The 17,017-nt window shown below is 43.3% G+C and overlaps 1 protein-coding gene across 1 annotated transcript in view; it reads right to left on the reverse strand.

Annotated features, from left to right (window-relative positions):
* Positions 1-17,017, reverse strand: part of SLC2A2 (solute carrier family 2 member 2) — a 116,587-nt gene that overhangs the window by 84,668 nt on the left and 14,902 nt on the right. Inside the window, exons 2-3 of the mRNA XM_073674885.1 lie at positions 4,161-4,256; positions 463-656 (exon numbers count right to left, since the gene is read on the reverse strand). Coding sequence (XP_073530986.1) covers positions 463-656; positions 4,161-4,256 — 290 coding nt within the window. The remainder of the gene's footprint in view (positions 1-462; positions 657-4,160; positions 4,257-17,017) is intronic.

Here is a 17,017-nt window from a genome sequence, read left to right on the forward strand (position 1 = left end):
ACCATCCGCACATTGAAACGCTTGGATTCTGCATGTACAGATACAGTGATGCGTAATCCATGCGTTCCAATGCAAGTCAATGGCAGCGAAAACGCAGCGCTTCCACAAAATAATTGGTAGTGCTGCGTATTTTTCCGTAATGATAATCCGCAGCGGAAATTTCCGCAGCATGTGCACAGCACATGAGGATTATCATTGGGGAACATGGCAGGCCTTCTACCAAGCGTTTTTTAAGCGTTTCTGCAGCGGAATTGCTGCTGCGGAAACGCTTAAAAAACGCATCGTGAGCACACAGCCTTAGGCCAATATTAGATGTTACTATGTGCACAGAGTTGTTTAAAAAGTAAGAACCCTGAAAACTTCTAGTACAGTGCAACCCCAAAATTTACCAATGGAAAAACAAAATGTTGCTCTTTTCTTCAATATTAGGTCTAATGCTGCACTCTTATGTATGCTACATACCTTCCAAATTTGTCTGCAAACCATCCAACAAAAAAGGAAGACACCAATCCGCCAAGAGAGAAAACGGATACCGAGAGCGACCAGTACATGGTAACAGATGGGTGGACTGCAGGTTCAGCGGTCTCATTTCCACTTCTGTCTATGATTTCTTCTATCGGCACCTCCAGGACTTTTGCATAGTGGTTTTCAATTATCTAGAGAATAGAATAGAACAGGTTAAATAAAACTAATTCATGTGATTACACTAAACACTCAAGGGTTCCTGTTAAATTGTTCATACACGTAAAGGGGGCATTTACACTGCATGATAATCATGAGCGATTACTCATTTCATGACTATCTTGCAATGTAAGCAGGCTGCCAATCACCCAATGAAAGAGCAAAACCATCGTTCATAATAATAATAATCTGTATTCCGCAGTGCTTTACAATTCAGACAATTTACAGACATCATCATCACTGTCCCCATTGGGGCTTGCAATCTACATTTCCTATTAGTATTTCTTTGGAGCGTGGGAGGAAACTGGAGAACCCAGAGGAAACCCACACAAACACAGGGAGAATATACGAGCTCCTTGCAAATGTTCTCCTTAGTGGAATTTGAACCCAGAACCGCAGCGCTGCAAGGCTGCAGTGCTAACCACTGAGCCACCGTGCTGCCCTATATCATCGGGTGAATTGATCTTTCGTGCAACACAAACGATCATTGTTCTCAGCAGTAAACAGGACTCACACTGCCGAGAACAGGTGCAGCCTATACACACCGAGCTATCTAGTATAGATCCCTCAGTTGTCATCATTTACTTGGGTCTGCCTGTGAGAATAGGCACTTAAACGACAGCCGGTTGGTAAACGTTACCGATCAGAGGTCATATCATGCCGCTGGTTGGTCTTTGTAAACGGTCCTTTAGGCTAGTGCTGTACAATGAACACTATCATGTGCTGTCATTTCACTGCACACACTTTCCTTCATTGAGGGTATGTGCTCACGATGCGTAATTCATGCGTATTTTGTGCGGAAATTTCCGCAGCGTAAACGCATGAATTACGCATTAAGCCTTCTCCCATGGTCCCCTATGGCATTCCGCAATTGCAATGCCCATGCTGCGGAATTTTCCGCAGCGTTTTTGATGTGCGGAAAATTCCGCAGCATGTCAATTCTTTGTGCATTTACGCATGCGGAATTGCCATCTACAATGCAGTAGAATACGCAAGGCAAATCCGCATGTGCAAAACGCACGAATTCCACGCGAAAAACGCATGTCAAATACCGCATGCGTTTTTCCGGGAAAAGGACATGCGGAAATGAAGCGCAAATTTCCGCTTCATTTGCGCATCGTGGGCACATACCCTAACACGTGGGACAACGCATGTATGTAGGTTATATACAGCGCCTAGTCAGCTCTGGTATTATCTTACAATATTAATATTGTGGGTCAGTGACAGCCCCATCACCATCTGGGGTAACAACTGTTTCCACTGTTCCCCATGATGGGAGCTGCGCTCCTATAATACTGCACACGCGCCTATTCACACTTACACGTGGAATGCTGCTTATATCCAGCTCTATACACAGTACTTCCTTCAGTGCTGTCATCTCTAACTGAGCAGGCAGCGCCATAGAATAACACTGGGAATCCTGACTGATCTTTGGTGGTTGGAAGGGGATTCAGATCTTTAATTTAATAACAAGGACCCTGATCCTGCCATATGATTCATATGAATACACGGATTCCCACTTTGTACTCAGATTATTACAGTTAGTGGCAGTTTAAATTTATCAGGATTATTAATCCCTAGGTGTGTGGTTTGATTAATGGTAATATAATCCAGTTGGCTTTCTATTCATCCAATTTTTGGTCTATATAGGCATTTTTACTTGAGGGACATTGGCTATTACTATACATATATTGAGCAAAAAATGTACTGTCATCTATAAGACTATACTGAGAATTGTATGTAATAAATATGGCAATTTAATTATGCCATTGATTTTATACAATAGATAACTATAGCAGCCTATTTTGTTAATTTTATTGGTTAATTATTAAAAGTTACATTTTAATTCACACCCTTTTTCCTTCCCTCACTATATATGCAGTGAAGGACAGCTGAGGAGCTTAAAGTAATTCTTACTCAGAGAATGTATGCTCCATTGTGGATTTCCAGGGCTTCACCTCAATGATCGGACATAGCACTCCTGAGACTCTCTGCTTGGAAATATTCAGTTTGCAGCCCCCTGGTATAGCTATGTCTACACTGGAGACTGGAGGGGTAAGTAACCACTGGAGCTCCAGGTACGCAGAAATAACCCTTCCTCTGCGCTCTACCAAAAATCCTAAAATTAGCCATTTCACTGCCACCAGGCATCCTGAAATTAACCCATCAAATGCCATAGACCAACAGGAATACTGGAATCAAACCCTTTATTGCCATAGACCTCCGGAAGTAACTAAATAAACCTCTCCACTGCAATAGACCACCATAAATAAGAGAAAAAATAACTTACTGGTAATTGCCTTCTATTTTGAATACAGACCTAATTCTAGACTGCCAAACAGGCTTATAATAACCCATTTTCTGCCTTGTGGCAAAAGAAATTGAGACATTGAAGGGGTTCTCCAAGAATGTGATAAACTGACCCCGTCATGTAGTTCAAACTGCTGTCCTAGTCACGTGTCAGGATGGGTTTCAGTCTGGAGAAACACAACTCCTATCTCAACTGACAGGTGAGCATTATATTGTAAGCACACATGCCTCCATGAGCTGAGGGCTGTGATATGAAAAAAATGAATCTCCTCAGCTGACTGCACACAAAGGACTGAGGCTGGAGAAATAAATCCTTTGTTCTCAGTCAGCCAAGGAGATTTCTTTCTTCTCATGTCACAGGCCTTTTCCGGCAGTTCAACAGTATGCGTGATTACGATACAGCTCCCTCTGTCAGTTGAGACACTGGTCTCAGGAACTGTGTTTCTTCAAACTGCTTCAACAGGTCCTGACATGTGACTGGGATGGGCTGCCATTTGAATTATGTGACAGGGCCCATTTTATCACATTCTTGGAAAACCTCTTAAACCTCATTACTGGCCTATACCATCAGTAATCCAACCATAAACCTCTTTAGTATTTTCTCACACCAGGAATGCAGTCATTAATCTTCACTGTTCTGGACATAGATACAATGAAGGTAATAATTAGTATGCTATATATTAATATTAATTTGATGCCGTTCTGAATTGCCCAGCTTCGAGAGAACACTACTGTAGTCACTAACTGCCCTGCTCATTAAGGAATGGAGGATAAACCTATTGGCATCATTGTTGTCTTATTTACTCACTTATATAGCTCCATTAATTCCACGGTGCTTCACAGACATTATCATCGTTGTCCCCATTGGGACTCACAATCTAAATTCCCTATCTGTATGTCTTTGGAGTGTGGGAGGAAACCGGAGAACCCGAAGGAAACCCACGCAAACACGGGGAGAACATACAAACTCCTTGCAGATGTTGTCCTTGGTGGGATTTGAACCCAGGACCCCAGCGCTGCAAGGTTGCAGTTCTAACCACTGAGCCAAAATGTCATCCATTTTTACATTTAGGGCGTTGTTCATTTTTCAAATCCATATGGAAATACTGAAAAGTCACAGTATAGAACAGTTTTATATACTAATAATATAATAGACTTTTATGTTTTACCTTTTGTGGTGCATTAATAACTCCAATACCATAGCCATATTGCAGAGATCCCAGCACAGACGTGAACACAGCAAAAATCAGGGTCCCCGTCAGGCTCTAAAGAGTAAAATAAGAGAGAATTAATAACACCAGGTACTTGATATTCAATCATTTGTTAACTCTCTGATCTCTGCGTGCATCACTATTGTATATCCCTGTTTCTCATTTCTCATATTAGATATTTTTATTTGGGTACATTATTAGGCTGCTTTCAAACTATTTGATGCTTTTTATCAAAGCTGAGAAGGTTAAAAGAAAGAGAAAACGCAAAAACGTTTATCCCTTTCTGGTTATAACTTAATATACTAAAAGAAAGGGAAAGTCTTCAACGGGTGTTGAAATGTTTTATTTTTGTTTAGACAAAGTCAGACGTAGATCTTACAGACAAGGTAATATAAAGGAAATAAAACCTGTAGCAACACAAAGAGGAATAACAACCATAGATCAAACCAATATTATAAAAAAGAAAAAAGCATTTTTACTGAGCACCAAAAAGGGAATATTTTAGCTATATAAAAGCTATATAAAACAGCGAGAGAAAGTCCTATTGGCAAGTATCTGCCAGTCAAACATGAACATAGGCCAGGTGTGCAATAGTAGCTGGAACACACAAGTACACAAGCTGAAGTACCACAGTTAATAGATATAGGCAAACTATTATAATGATGGTGTCATATAAAGACAGGTTAGGCTGTACATATAGTGATAGATATCCACTAAAAGCACAAGTTCAGTAATATAAAAATTGTCAGACTGAAGAACATTGGGCCCACCTTTCTCCCCCACTCAAGAGCCCCATAGTAATTGCAAGGTTTGCACTATGAACTCTCGAAGTCAGGGCCCACCGGAGGATTCTCCGGTTCTCTGGTGGGCCAGTCCAACCCCCTGAATATAAGCTACAGTAAGGAATATAGCAGTAACAATTATATAAAATACAAGGAGTATCACCCTGCACAGCATGATGATATAATATAGGACAGAATAGGAAAAAAGCTATTGCATTGAATTGTAGCTATAATTAGTCACATTTGGTGCCCAATACTGTGTCATATTTAACAGTAATAAAGATACATCCAACCAACCTTGTAAGAGGGTTGAAAATAGTGTTCACCCTCTTAAAAAGGACTAGCCCCTTTGAGTTGCCATGTTTGTAGCCCTCCATCTTTCTTGTGTTACAGTACTTAAGTTTGATTGTTTCAAGTCACCATTTGGGCGGTTAACCCATTTGCATACTTCATGCAACATATTATTTTCCTGCTGTGCTGTGTTTGTGGGAACATACAGGTATGAATGTGGGGCATTGTGAGAACGGTCAGCTGTTTCAGAAATCTAGGGATTAAGGTAGTTTTTTACTTAGTACAAGACCGGGGGGTGGGTAAGCGTGTGGACATATTGAAAGTACAGCACGTACATGTGGCCCGGGTGACTTAAAGGCTAGGTTCCTGCAAGTCGGGGTCAGTCGCAGAGTAGGTAGGCAAGAGTGATGCTTATGATACTTGCCTGTAACTTGTAAGTGGGGGATGGGCTCATCTGTCAGATATGATGTTCCTCCAAAGGTTACCTCTGACTGTTCAAGGCAGAGGAAGGAGTGGAAGAGGAAAACCACCCTCTACAGAGCGCTGTTCCCCGTAGAGTGAGACTGGGGGAAAGTTTAGTGGTCTGCCACGGTGTCTCAGTGAAACTATTATATGATCATGTTCATACACAACATCCGCTTAAAACTCCAATACATTTCGAACTGTAAATTTGTTTGAAACGCATCGGTGTTTTAAGTATATGCTATATATTAACAGGATCATGTAATAAAGCCAGAGGTTTTAATCAGCAGATTGTGTGCTGGACTGAACTTCACATGTTTTTTAGATCACTAACTTGCTGATTTGGCTGGGTTATCTACCAAAAAAGACAATTACCCATTAAAAATTAACTTTTAATTTAAACACACTAAAATAATGTACATAATAGTACAGTTGGGACAAACTAACATATAAGAAAGGAGACATAGAGGGATATAAAGGTAAAAAAGGACTAGAAATAGTGTCAGCTAGGCCGGTTTGGTAGCATCTATTATCGATGCACCCTATCCCTCATTTAAACTTTCTTTTTTTTCCCTGATGAGCCCCACATTCAAGGAGGGGGGGCGAAACGCGTAGGGATTATGGGAACAATTTTTTTTTGGACATTTGTTCCATTGGTATATTTTCATATTGAAGTGAAACCTGCTGCACTGATGTCTTTTTGGATATCCGTTAACTCTTTCCTCTGGTGATCGCATCGTTGAATTTGATCTCTACAAACTGAATATTTTTGGATCAACAAGTGGAACTTGCCTTTATACCAGCCTGAACATTTCTTGGATGCAACAAGATAAGTCCATTGATTTTTATTACATGTATACATGTTTTTTCTGACTAGCAGCGTTTTTTTTTTTGTTTGTTTTTTTTTTTTTCCTCATTGGATTTTCTTTATTTGGGACACTGTCATTTTTGTATCCATCAGCACCTCTAATATCATCTATATTTCCTGTAACTGTTTTGGTGATTACTGGACTATTATTTTGCTTTACACTGGTCATCTGATATGGCTTTTTGAAAAAACTCTGGACTTTATATTTATTTCAAGATTTAATTGGACTTTTTTTTTTTTTTTTTTTTTTGAGTCTTACATGACTCTGCATGCTGGTGGACTACATTTCCATACGCCTCAATTTTTTTGACTTATTGGGATGTTAGTATTACTGTGGACATTTAGCTTTCTATATGCCATTGATGTCATTATTGGATATTTGCTGAATATGCTACTGAGGACGCTGTTTGCAAAATTCATATGTGTACTCATTGAATTGCATTATTAAGGTTTCTTGGGGACTAGGTCAAGGATAGCCGTGGTACAGTGGGGGCACTATTTGAATATTGGGGGCTGATATACTCCACTGCCAGAAAGGGATTAGTCTATTATCCCTTATAACGTATTATTTACGGCCTAGCTGACACTACTTCTATTCCTTTTTCACCTTTATATCCCTCTATGTCTCCTTTCTTATATGTTAGTTTGTCCCAACTGTACTATTGAGTACATTATTTTAGTGTGTTTAAATTAAAAGTTAATTTTTAATGGGTAATTGTCTTTTTTGGTAGATAATCTTTTCTTACCCTCCTTCCAACGTATGTTGGTTATTTTCTAGTATTTGATTTGGCTGGGTCCATGCACGGACAGAAGGGAGACACAATTTGCAGATGCAGTGAACCGGGGTGTCCTATTTATCTGAGAGAAAGTGAAGAGTGACCAGACAAAGTAGAAATCCTTTAAGCAGTGGATCAGAGAGAGAGAAAGTCCTGGGAGAGAAGTGAAGCCAGTGAGGACCTGAATATGTGAAACCAGGGACCATCCAGTACACTGTAAATATGTCAGGCTATGTTCAAATGCAGCGTTTTTGCAGCATTTTTTCTACACCCAAAACCTGCTTTCTTGGCAGAAAAATGCTGCATTCAAGATGCAGGTATTGCTACATTTTTGGTGCGGATTACATGTGTGATTTATCTACAGTACATGTTTAATAAAGTCAGCCTTATTCACCTAAAATGCAGCAAAAAAAACGGTGCAAAAGCACAGCGAAAACCTGCTTGCTACATTGTTTTGCACTTTTGTCATTGCTTTTGATGGGTGAAAAAACGCTGCCAAAAATGCTGCAAAAACATTAAAGAACTGACATGGTGCAGATCTCAAAATCAGTCAAGAATAGAAAAACTGTGTGCATGAGACTTCTGAAATCTCATAGATTTTGCTGCTACTGTAAAATGCAGCTCCCTTTTCTGCAGAAATAAAAAACAGCAAAAAACAAACAAACAAACAAACTCTGCTTCTGAACATAGCCTTTGAGTAAACTTTACCACTCCTTAGAGACTGTATTGTTGTGTGCTTCTGCTCCACCATTGGAGGGTAGTCTACAGACAGGGCAATCCTGCATTACTTTTAAAGGGGCTGCCCATCTACAACCACCCCATTACAGCCGTGCTCTTATAACATCTGTACCTAAAGTTACTCAATCAATGGATCAATTGATCGATACACAAAAATTACCAACATGCAAAGTCTGACACGCATTTAAAAAAAAGTTCTCAGAACTTGTCAGACCGTGTTACTCTACTTCTGAAAACAGATTATCACTGTCAGGACGGAGTCTGGGCAGTGTCCACAGTGACTTTGCCGGCTTCATAATAGTGAATGACTGCACTGGGGATCTGGTGGGGTTTCCATTGGAATCCTGTTTTTCGGGGGATTAGGATGGAAGGCTGGACGCAGTGCTCATGGCGCATACTGAATGTGTGAACATAGCCTTAAGGTACCGTCACACTTAGCAACGCTACAGCGATCCCGACAACGATACAACCTGGCAGGGATCGTTGCTGCGTCGCTATGTGGTCTCTGGTGAGATGTCAAACAGTGAGATCTTCCCAATGACGCAGCAACGATACGGCGACCTGTAGCGACTTGTTTAACCCTCCGTCAGGGGCAACTGATCTGACAGGCGCAGCTCACTTAGTTTCATTTCTCTATTTTCAGTGGTTTGTCTGGGAAACACCCTCCTCCCAGTACCTTCCTAACTTTAAAGGTTGTGTGAAACCTGAGAAGCCTCTTGTGCTGCAGAGCTTCAGGAGATCAGATATCAGTGTTTTGGCTTCTCAGGCTCATTGCCCCTGAATGCGTCACACCTTTGACGGTTAGTATTTGCTGTTTTTATTCATCCCAATTGTTTTTTTAGCTTGTTTTATGAATAGCTAGTGCTAAATTTGTGGATTTGTCATAGAAGGTTTTGTTAGAAATAAGAGTGTGCTTCTCAGGCACATTGCGCCCTAACACATATTCTCTCTCTTGCTTCAGCTTTTCTTCTGAAATGGCGAGGAGAATATTTGACTTGTCAAATGCCCTTCATGTTGAGCAAGTGCAAAATATACTGCTTGATGATGATGAGACAGACCCCTTACAGCTAGAAGATTTAGGGGAAGAAAGTGACATTGATTCAGAAGATGATGTGGAAGAATGTCCAGATGTGTCTGATACAGATCAAGATGGAGAGAGTGAGGAGGATGCTCAAGACATAGAAACATATTATTTGGGCAAAGATAAAACAACAAAATGGATAAAAAGCCCCCCCCTAAACGTTCTCACACATGCTCGCATAACATTTTGAGCCACCTTCCTGGTGTCATAGGAACTGCAAGGAATGCTAAAAATGAAATGGAATGCTGGAACTGTTTATTCACTGATGACATTCTGGTCACAATTGTGACATATACAAATCAGTACATGGACACCATAAGGGACAGTTTCATTAGAAAGCGAGATGTCAACCCTATTGATGTAATTGAACTGAGGGCGTTTATTGGTTTGCTATATCTTGCAGGCGCCAATAGGGCAAACCGACAGAGTTTGGAGGAGCTCTGGGGTAGAGATGGGGATGGCATTGAGAAATTTTCCTTGGTAATGAATATAAAGAGATTCAAAATTATAATGCGGTGTCTTCGTTTTGACGACAGAAGTACCAGAACTGAGCGAAAAAAATATGACCGGCTTGCTGTGATTCGTGAGATATTTGAAAAATTTGTGAAAACCTGTCAAAAAAGCTATTGTCTAGGTCAAAATGTCACTATTGATGAAATGCTCCTGGGATTTCGTGGTAGATGTGGCTTTCTGCAATATATCCCATCTAAACCAAACAAATATGGGCTAAAAAATGTTTCCCTTGCTGACTCCAGGATTACTTATACCTACAATATGGAAGTTTATGCAGGGAAACAGCCAGCAGGTCCATATTGTGTAAGCAACACACCGAGTGAGGTGGTAAAGCGAATGGCTGAGCCTTTGTATGGTTCGGGGAGAAATATAACTGCAGATAACTGGTTTACTGATGTGGGTTTGATTGATTTTTTGAAATCCAAAAAAATATCATATGTGGGTACTGTGCGAAAAAATAAAACACAATTGCCGCCACAGTTTATCAATGTGAAAGGGAGAGAACAATACCACAGTATGTTTGGATTTAGTGAAGGCAAAGTTTTAGTGTCCTATGTCCCACGCAAGAACAAAAATGTTATTCTTGTATCCTCGCTTCATGATGATGATGCGATCGATCCTCGGTCTGAAGCACAAAATAAGCCGGAAATGATAACGTTTTATAACGAAACCAAGGGTGGTGTAGACACTGCAGATCAGATGTGTGCTACTTTCAGCGTGTGCAGAAATGTCAGGCGCTGGCCAATGGTAATTTTTTTCACTATGCTAAATGTGGCAGGAATAAATTCTCAAGTTATTTACATAGGAAACCAGCTGGGATCACAGCGTAGAAGACTCTATCTAAAAACATTGGCTCATGGACTGGTCATTGCAGAGCTTCACAGAAGAAGTGTGAAAACAATTGGAATACCCTCTAGCATGCAAATGCGGCTGAGAAAATTTCGCACAGAACATGAACGCGAAGAATCACCAGCTCCCCCACCACCCAAAAGACAGAGATGCAACACCTGCACTGTAGAAACAGGACTCAGGAGACTCTCAAATGATGCATGTAAAAATTGCAAAAATGCTATTTGCCTGTCTCATGCAGAAATGATGTGCAAATCAAGCTCATTGCTCTGCAAGTGTACTTTTACAGGTGAACCGCTAACATCTGATAGTGACTGATTTTGAGTACAGTACTATTTCAGCAACCTTATAATTTATTTTGCTTATCTAAATTTTAGGTTTACTAATAGTTTTTGAAGAAAACTGTCGGGTTTTTTTTGCAAGTAGCAAAATGTGTGCACTTTGAAACATATTACTTTTCTGGTTAGTAAACATTTTTTTTTCCACCTGATTATGTGTATTCTCATTTATTACATTCCTATTAAGGTAACTGATCACTTTTAGAGCATTGAAATTTTTAAAAAAGGAAAATATAGCCAATTTTCTAGCCTGTGCCTGACAGGCGCCATGCCCCTAAACTCGTTATGAAACATATTGCCCCTGACGGAGGGTTAACGATGTCGGCGGTCGTTGGGACCCTGTCGCATAGCACCTACTCTGACGATTCAGACCTCGATGACGGACGATTTCTCAGTCGCCAACGAGATCATTGGTAAGGTGTCAAACACACCGATGCATGCTACCCAGCGGGACCTCAATGATCAAAAAATGGTCCAGGCCATTTCGACACGACCAGCGAGCTCACAGCAGGGGCCTGGTCGCTGCTACGTGTCAAACGTAGCGAGATCGCTGCTGAGGTCGCTGTTGCGGGGGGGGGGGGGGGGGGGGGCTTTAGTGCTCATCCCCCTATGCTCTGATGTCACCAACAGGCCTAAGTCTAAGATAATTGCATTTTATGGCTCTTGCTGTTGATTTTGTCCTCCCCCTCTGGGTAGTGATGCCTATCTTCAAAGGAATGCATTCCCAAGATTAATGTGAAGAAACACAGAGTCCATACAGGAATCTTTGCAAATGAACAATATTCCTTACGAGACCCAACTTAATATAAATATTTTTCCAAAATCACAATGTAACGTAGAAAGGGAGAAAAGTGTCTACACGAGGTCTGCAGTGAATCACTGGGCTCAGCAGTATACAGAGGTGGATAGCACAAAACCATTAGGCTGCAGACATGTTAACAAAGACCCCATGGGGGGGGGGGGGGGGGGGGGGCAGTGAGAGGCATTGCTGGAACCGCAGGGGGTAAGGAAGGCTGTTTTTGTTTTGTTTCCTTGTTTTCATAGACCTCAAATGTAATCTTGTACATATGGACACAGTGCAATATGCACACATCTATTTAGTTTAAAGTGTACATTAACCCATCAGCGTAAAAAAAGGTTTTGCATGCATTGCTTCTCCTATCTTGTACTATACTGAGTTCCAACTTGTTTTGTCATCCAGAGCTGTATTCACAAATCTGCCATCCTGTCATCTCGCTGCACTCTTTACTGATATCAAATCTGCCCAATATGCTCACCCTTCTGATTAGCATTCTTGAAAGGGTTACTTCACATTTTGCCACCATATAGCAGAGAAAAACAAATGCATCTCTCCCAACTTTTCCAAAATAGAAACAAATATATAACTAATATAAAATATACAAGCATGTGTAGCGCTCTGGGACAAACTTTGACTATGCCTCTAGCCACACGACCAAGACACATCCGCCATTTCTTTCTGCCCTGGCAAGAGAAGATGCTAGATCAGTCATGGTGGCAGTGAGGTACATTCAGCAGACACCAGGACTGCGAGGTGTAGACCCAAATCCGGGACTGTCCCACTGGATCCAGGACGGTTGGGACCTATGGATTTATTTTTTGTTCATTCATTCTTAGTTGTAGCAGCTAGAAATTTTTCATTTTTACATAAACTTCACTATATGAGATCTTGCTTTTTGGATTCCGTAAGGCCGTGTTCACACATAGTGTAAATACTGTGTTTTTTGTTTTCTACAGGTGTCCGCACCAAACTACACAATAAAAATCTCCTCTGGTTATTGCATTTTTGCTGCATTGTTTTCTGTGTTTTCCCTCTTATTTGATGTGTTTTGGTGCAGATTTGAAGCAGCATTTTAACTTTTTTTTTTATAATACAGAAAAGTTTTTTTGACATGCGTTTTTTTTACACAACTCATAGAAGTCTATAGAGAAAAAAAGGAACAAAACTGCACAGGGGGCACATTTTTCATGAAATCATATCTGATTTGATTGGACAGTTTAATGCAGCAGAATTTTCCCCTCACCCATGACAGCACACCTGGAGAGAGGGATCCGCCCCACCAAGGACAGGAAACCGTCTGAAATAAAAGGGCGGTACCTCTCCCTCGCTTCAGTTGGTTTCCTGTCCTTGATGGGGAACCTGTCTGGAAGAAAGAAGACTTACCTGGGGCTGTTCCAGTGTGGAAAAGCGGGCACTGGCCTGTGCACCGGCTTCAGTATCCCAGAAGCGCCGTCCGCAGCTTCCCCTGGGGTTTCTGCGCCGAGCGGGCGCACGTGGGGAGGCAGGCTCCGTCCTCCCGTAGACCGCTGCGCCGCCCTCCCCCTGCCGCTTCTGCCGGCCGCGCAGTGACTTCCGGGTATGACGCGTCTGACGTCACGGCGCGGGGCACTCTGGGAGAGGCGTGCCAGATGACGTCAGGAGGCGGCACCCGATCCAAGATGGCGGCGCCCTGTGAAGCGTTCCAGGCCGTTTTTTTTCGATGGAGCTCCGGCCTGGGAAGGGGGGAGGGCCCCATGAACCAGAGGAGGTGCTGGATGGCCCTATTTTAGGAGGAGGGGGTTATCCTGAAAGCGTGGTACGCTTCTGAAGCATGGCTGACCAGGATAGCCAAGAGCAGCAGCTAACCCCCCCCCCCTCAGCAATGGAAGAAGTAGAGGGATGCCTCTCACACCGACAGCCGCTCGAGCAATCGCAGTGGCAGCCGCAGGAGCAAGGTGTCAAGCGCCTCTGGTCCATCCAGAAAGGAATCATTGGTTCCACTACAGCCTCCGAATCCGGTACCCGTTTGTGACTTCCAGGGGTGAGTGATCTTCGTGAATGTCACCTTTTAGTAATGGGAAGTCTCTTATGTGCTGCCTTTTTATAGGAGCCTAAGAAGAGTAGCGCCAAGCAAAAGCACAGAATGTGTGCCCTATGCCAAACTTCCCTCCCCATAGATTGGCAAAAGCCGCTTTGCCCAACTGCGTTGCTAAAACTATAGCGGAAAATTCCCTGGGGGGTCCCTGAAGGGGTTGCTTAGAGGGAAGAAAAGATCCCATAGAGATGTCTCCTCCAACTCTGATTCCTCCCAGTCCGAGGATCTGTGGCTGAGTGAGTCATCATCCTCTTCCTCATCGGATAACGGTAGACCCTGTTTTCCCATTGAGAGTACGGACAGACTGGTTAGAGCAGTCAGATCAACCATGGGTCTGGGGGAGGAGAAAGAATCTAAATCCCGGGAAGACATTATGTTTGCGGGCCTTGGAGAAAGAAAGAGGCGCTCCTTTCCGGTAAACACTAAAATTCAGGGAGAAAGATCAGGGACCTTACCCTCCTTCTCTAAAAGAAGGTACCCCTTCGAAGAGAAGGACTCTGAGCCTTGGGATAAGATCCCCAAAGTTGACGGGACTGTAGCCAGGTCGTCCAAAAAATCTTCCCTGCCTTTGGAGGACTCAGGCGTCCTAAAAGATGCCCTTGATAAAAAGGCTGACTCCTTTCTCCGTCATACTTGGGAAGCTGCAGCAGGAGGCATGAAGCCAGCTGTAGCGGGCACCTGTGTGGCAAAGATCCCTAATGGTGTGGCTCCAACAGTTGGATCCTTTCAAATCTACCCCTAATGCAGGCAGCATCGGCCTTCCTGGCGGACTCTTCAGCAGACTCTGTCAGGCTTTCGGCTAGAGCAGCAGGTCTATCTAATGCTGCCAGACGGGCCTTGTGGCTCAAAGGTTGCCAGGCGACCTACAGTCGAAGCATAAATTGTGTTCCCTCCCGTGTGATGGTAGACTCCTGTTTGGCCAAAAGTTGGAAGACCTTTTAGCAAAGGCGGGCGATAAAAACAAAGGGTTCCCAGGATTTTCAGGGGACTCGAAAAGGTTTGGTTTTCGGAGGAGGAAATTTAATCGGGGTCGCCCTCCAGGAGACAGGAGAAGATGGGAGACCAAGTCCAAAAAGGAGTTGGGCTATATGTTTGGGGGACCGTCCTCAAATACAAAGAGATCCTCCCAATGACGCCATGCCGGAGGTTGGGGGGAGGCTTTTCCACTTTTTTCCAGCTTGGAAAGCAATTACAGCAAACCCCTGGATTTTGAACATTGTAAGTGGTGGTCTGAAGATACGGTTCAGCCAGATCCCTTGTCGGACCTTTGTGGTTACCCCCAAAAGGAAGGTCCAGGAAGAACAGATAACACTGGAATCAGAGATATTAGAGCTAGTAAGGAAACGAGTCCTTCTCGAAGTGCCGATACCACAAAGAGGGAAGGGATTCTATTCCCCTCTGTTCATGATAAAAAATAAAAAAAAAACAACGGGTCCCTAAGGACCATCATCAACCTCAGGAGTCTGAACCAGTTAATAGAAAATCAGACCTTCAAGATGGAATCAGTGGGCTCGGCAGTGAAGCTCTTACACCACAATTGCTTTATGGCAGTAATAGACTTTGAAGGACTCATATTATCACGTCCCAATTCATCCAGACTACCAGAAGTATCTGAGAGTAGCCCCGTTCATTCAGGAAGAGCTGAGGCATTTTCAGTTTGCTGCCCTACCCTTCGGCCTCTCCATAGCACCAAGAATATTTACAAAATTAATAGCGGAAGTAACAGCCTTTCTACGAATCAAGAACGTAGTAATCGTGCCCTCTTTAGACGATTTCTTAATAGTAGGGAAATCAGAAGCCCACTGCTCCAGTCAACTTCTAGAAGTCACGACAGTGTTGCATCAGCTAGGGTGGTTGGTAAATTCCCAAAAGTCAAAACTAACCCCCTCAAGGACTAGACTCTCATCTCCAAGCCTTGCTTCCTCCCAGAAGACAAGGTCCGCAAATTGCTCGTTTTAGTCTTGAAAGCCATGCGATCTCCAGTGATGTCTCTGAGAGGCAATGTCCCTCCTGGGCTCTATGACGGCCTGTCTCCCAGCAGTCAAATGGGCTCAGGGGCATATGAGACTTCTTCAGTGGGAGGTCCTGTCAGCGCAGAGGTCCTTCAACGGGCATTTAGAAAGCAAGTTCTCTCTCTCCCCAGAAGCTGTAGATTCCCTTTAGTGGTGGACAGACAAGGGAAATCTGACCTCAGGCGTACAGTGGTCCAGGACAGTCGATCGGGTGATTACGACCGATGCGAGCAGTTCCGGATGGGGGGGGGTCATCTGGCAGAGCTCTCAATACAGGGTCACTGGACATACCACGAGATGGGGGGCAGGGCCGGCTCTAGGTTTTTCTGGGCCCCGGGCGAAAGAGTCTCAGTGGGCCCCTTTAACACATACCATGATTCATGATGCAGAGATACGGCGGAGAAATATATATATATATAGTACAATGCAAAGCTTTCACTTCTTACATTACATGAGTGATATCTATTGTAAATTTCACAATAGCTCAGAAACCGGTGAATCGCTCCACACAGAATACTGGCCCCCATATAAGGCTCCATACGGAATACTGGCCCCCATATAACGCTTCATACGGAATACTGGCCCCCATATAAGGCCCCATACGGAATACTGGCCCCCATATAAGGCCCCATAAGGAATACTGGCCCCCATATAAGGCCCCATACGGAATACTGGCCCCCATATAAGGCTCAATACAGAATACTGGCCCCCATATAAGGCTCCATACAGAATACTGGCCCCCATATAAGGCTCCATACGGAATACTGGCCCCCATATAAGGCTCCATACGGAATACTGGCCCCCATATAAGGCTCCATACGGAATACTGGCCCCCATATAAGGCTCCATACGGAATACTGGCCCCCATATAAGGCTCCATACGGAATACTGGCCCCCATATAAGGCTCCATACGGAATACTGGCCCCCATATAAGGCCCCATACGGAATACTGGCCCCCATATAAGGCCCCATACGGAATACTGGCCCCCATATAAGGCTCCATACGGAATACTGGTCCCCTTATAAAGCTCCATACAGGATACTGGCCCCCATATAACGCTCCATGCAGGATACTGGTCCCCTTATAAAACTCCATACAGGATACTGGCCCCCATATAACGCTCCATACAGGATACCGGTCCCCTTATAACGCTCCATACAGGATACCGGTCCCCATATAACGCTCCATACAGGATACCGGTCCCCTTATAACGCTCCATACAGGATACTG

The sequence above is a fragment of the Phyllobates terribilis genome, unplaced genomic scaffold (genome assembly GCF_046119375.1).
Source record: "Phyllobates terribilis strain yellow unplaced genomic scaffold, ASM4611937v1 Scaffold_3__8_contigs__length_932513732, whole genome shotgun sequence".
NCBI classification, from domain to species: domain Eukaryota; kingdom Metazoa; phylum Chordata; class Amphibia; order Anura; family Dendrobatidae; genus Phyllobates; species Phyllobates terribilis.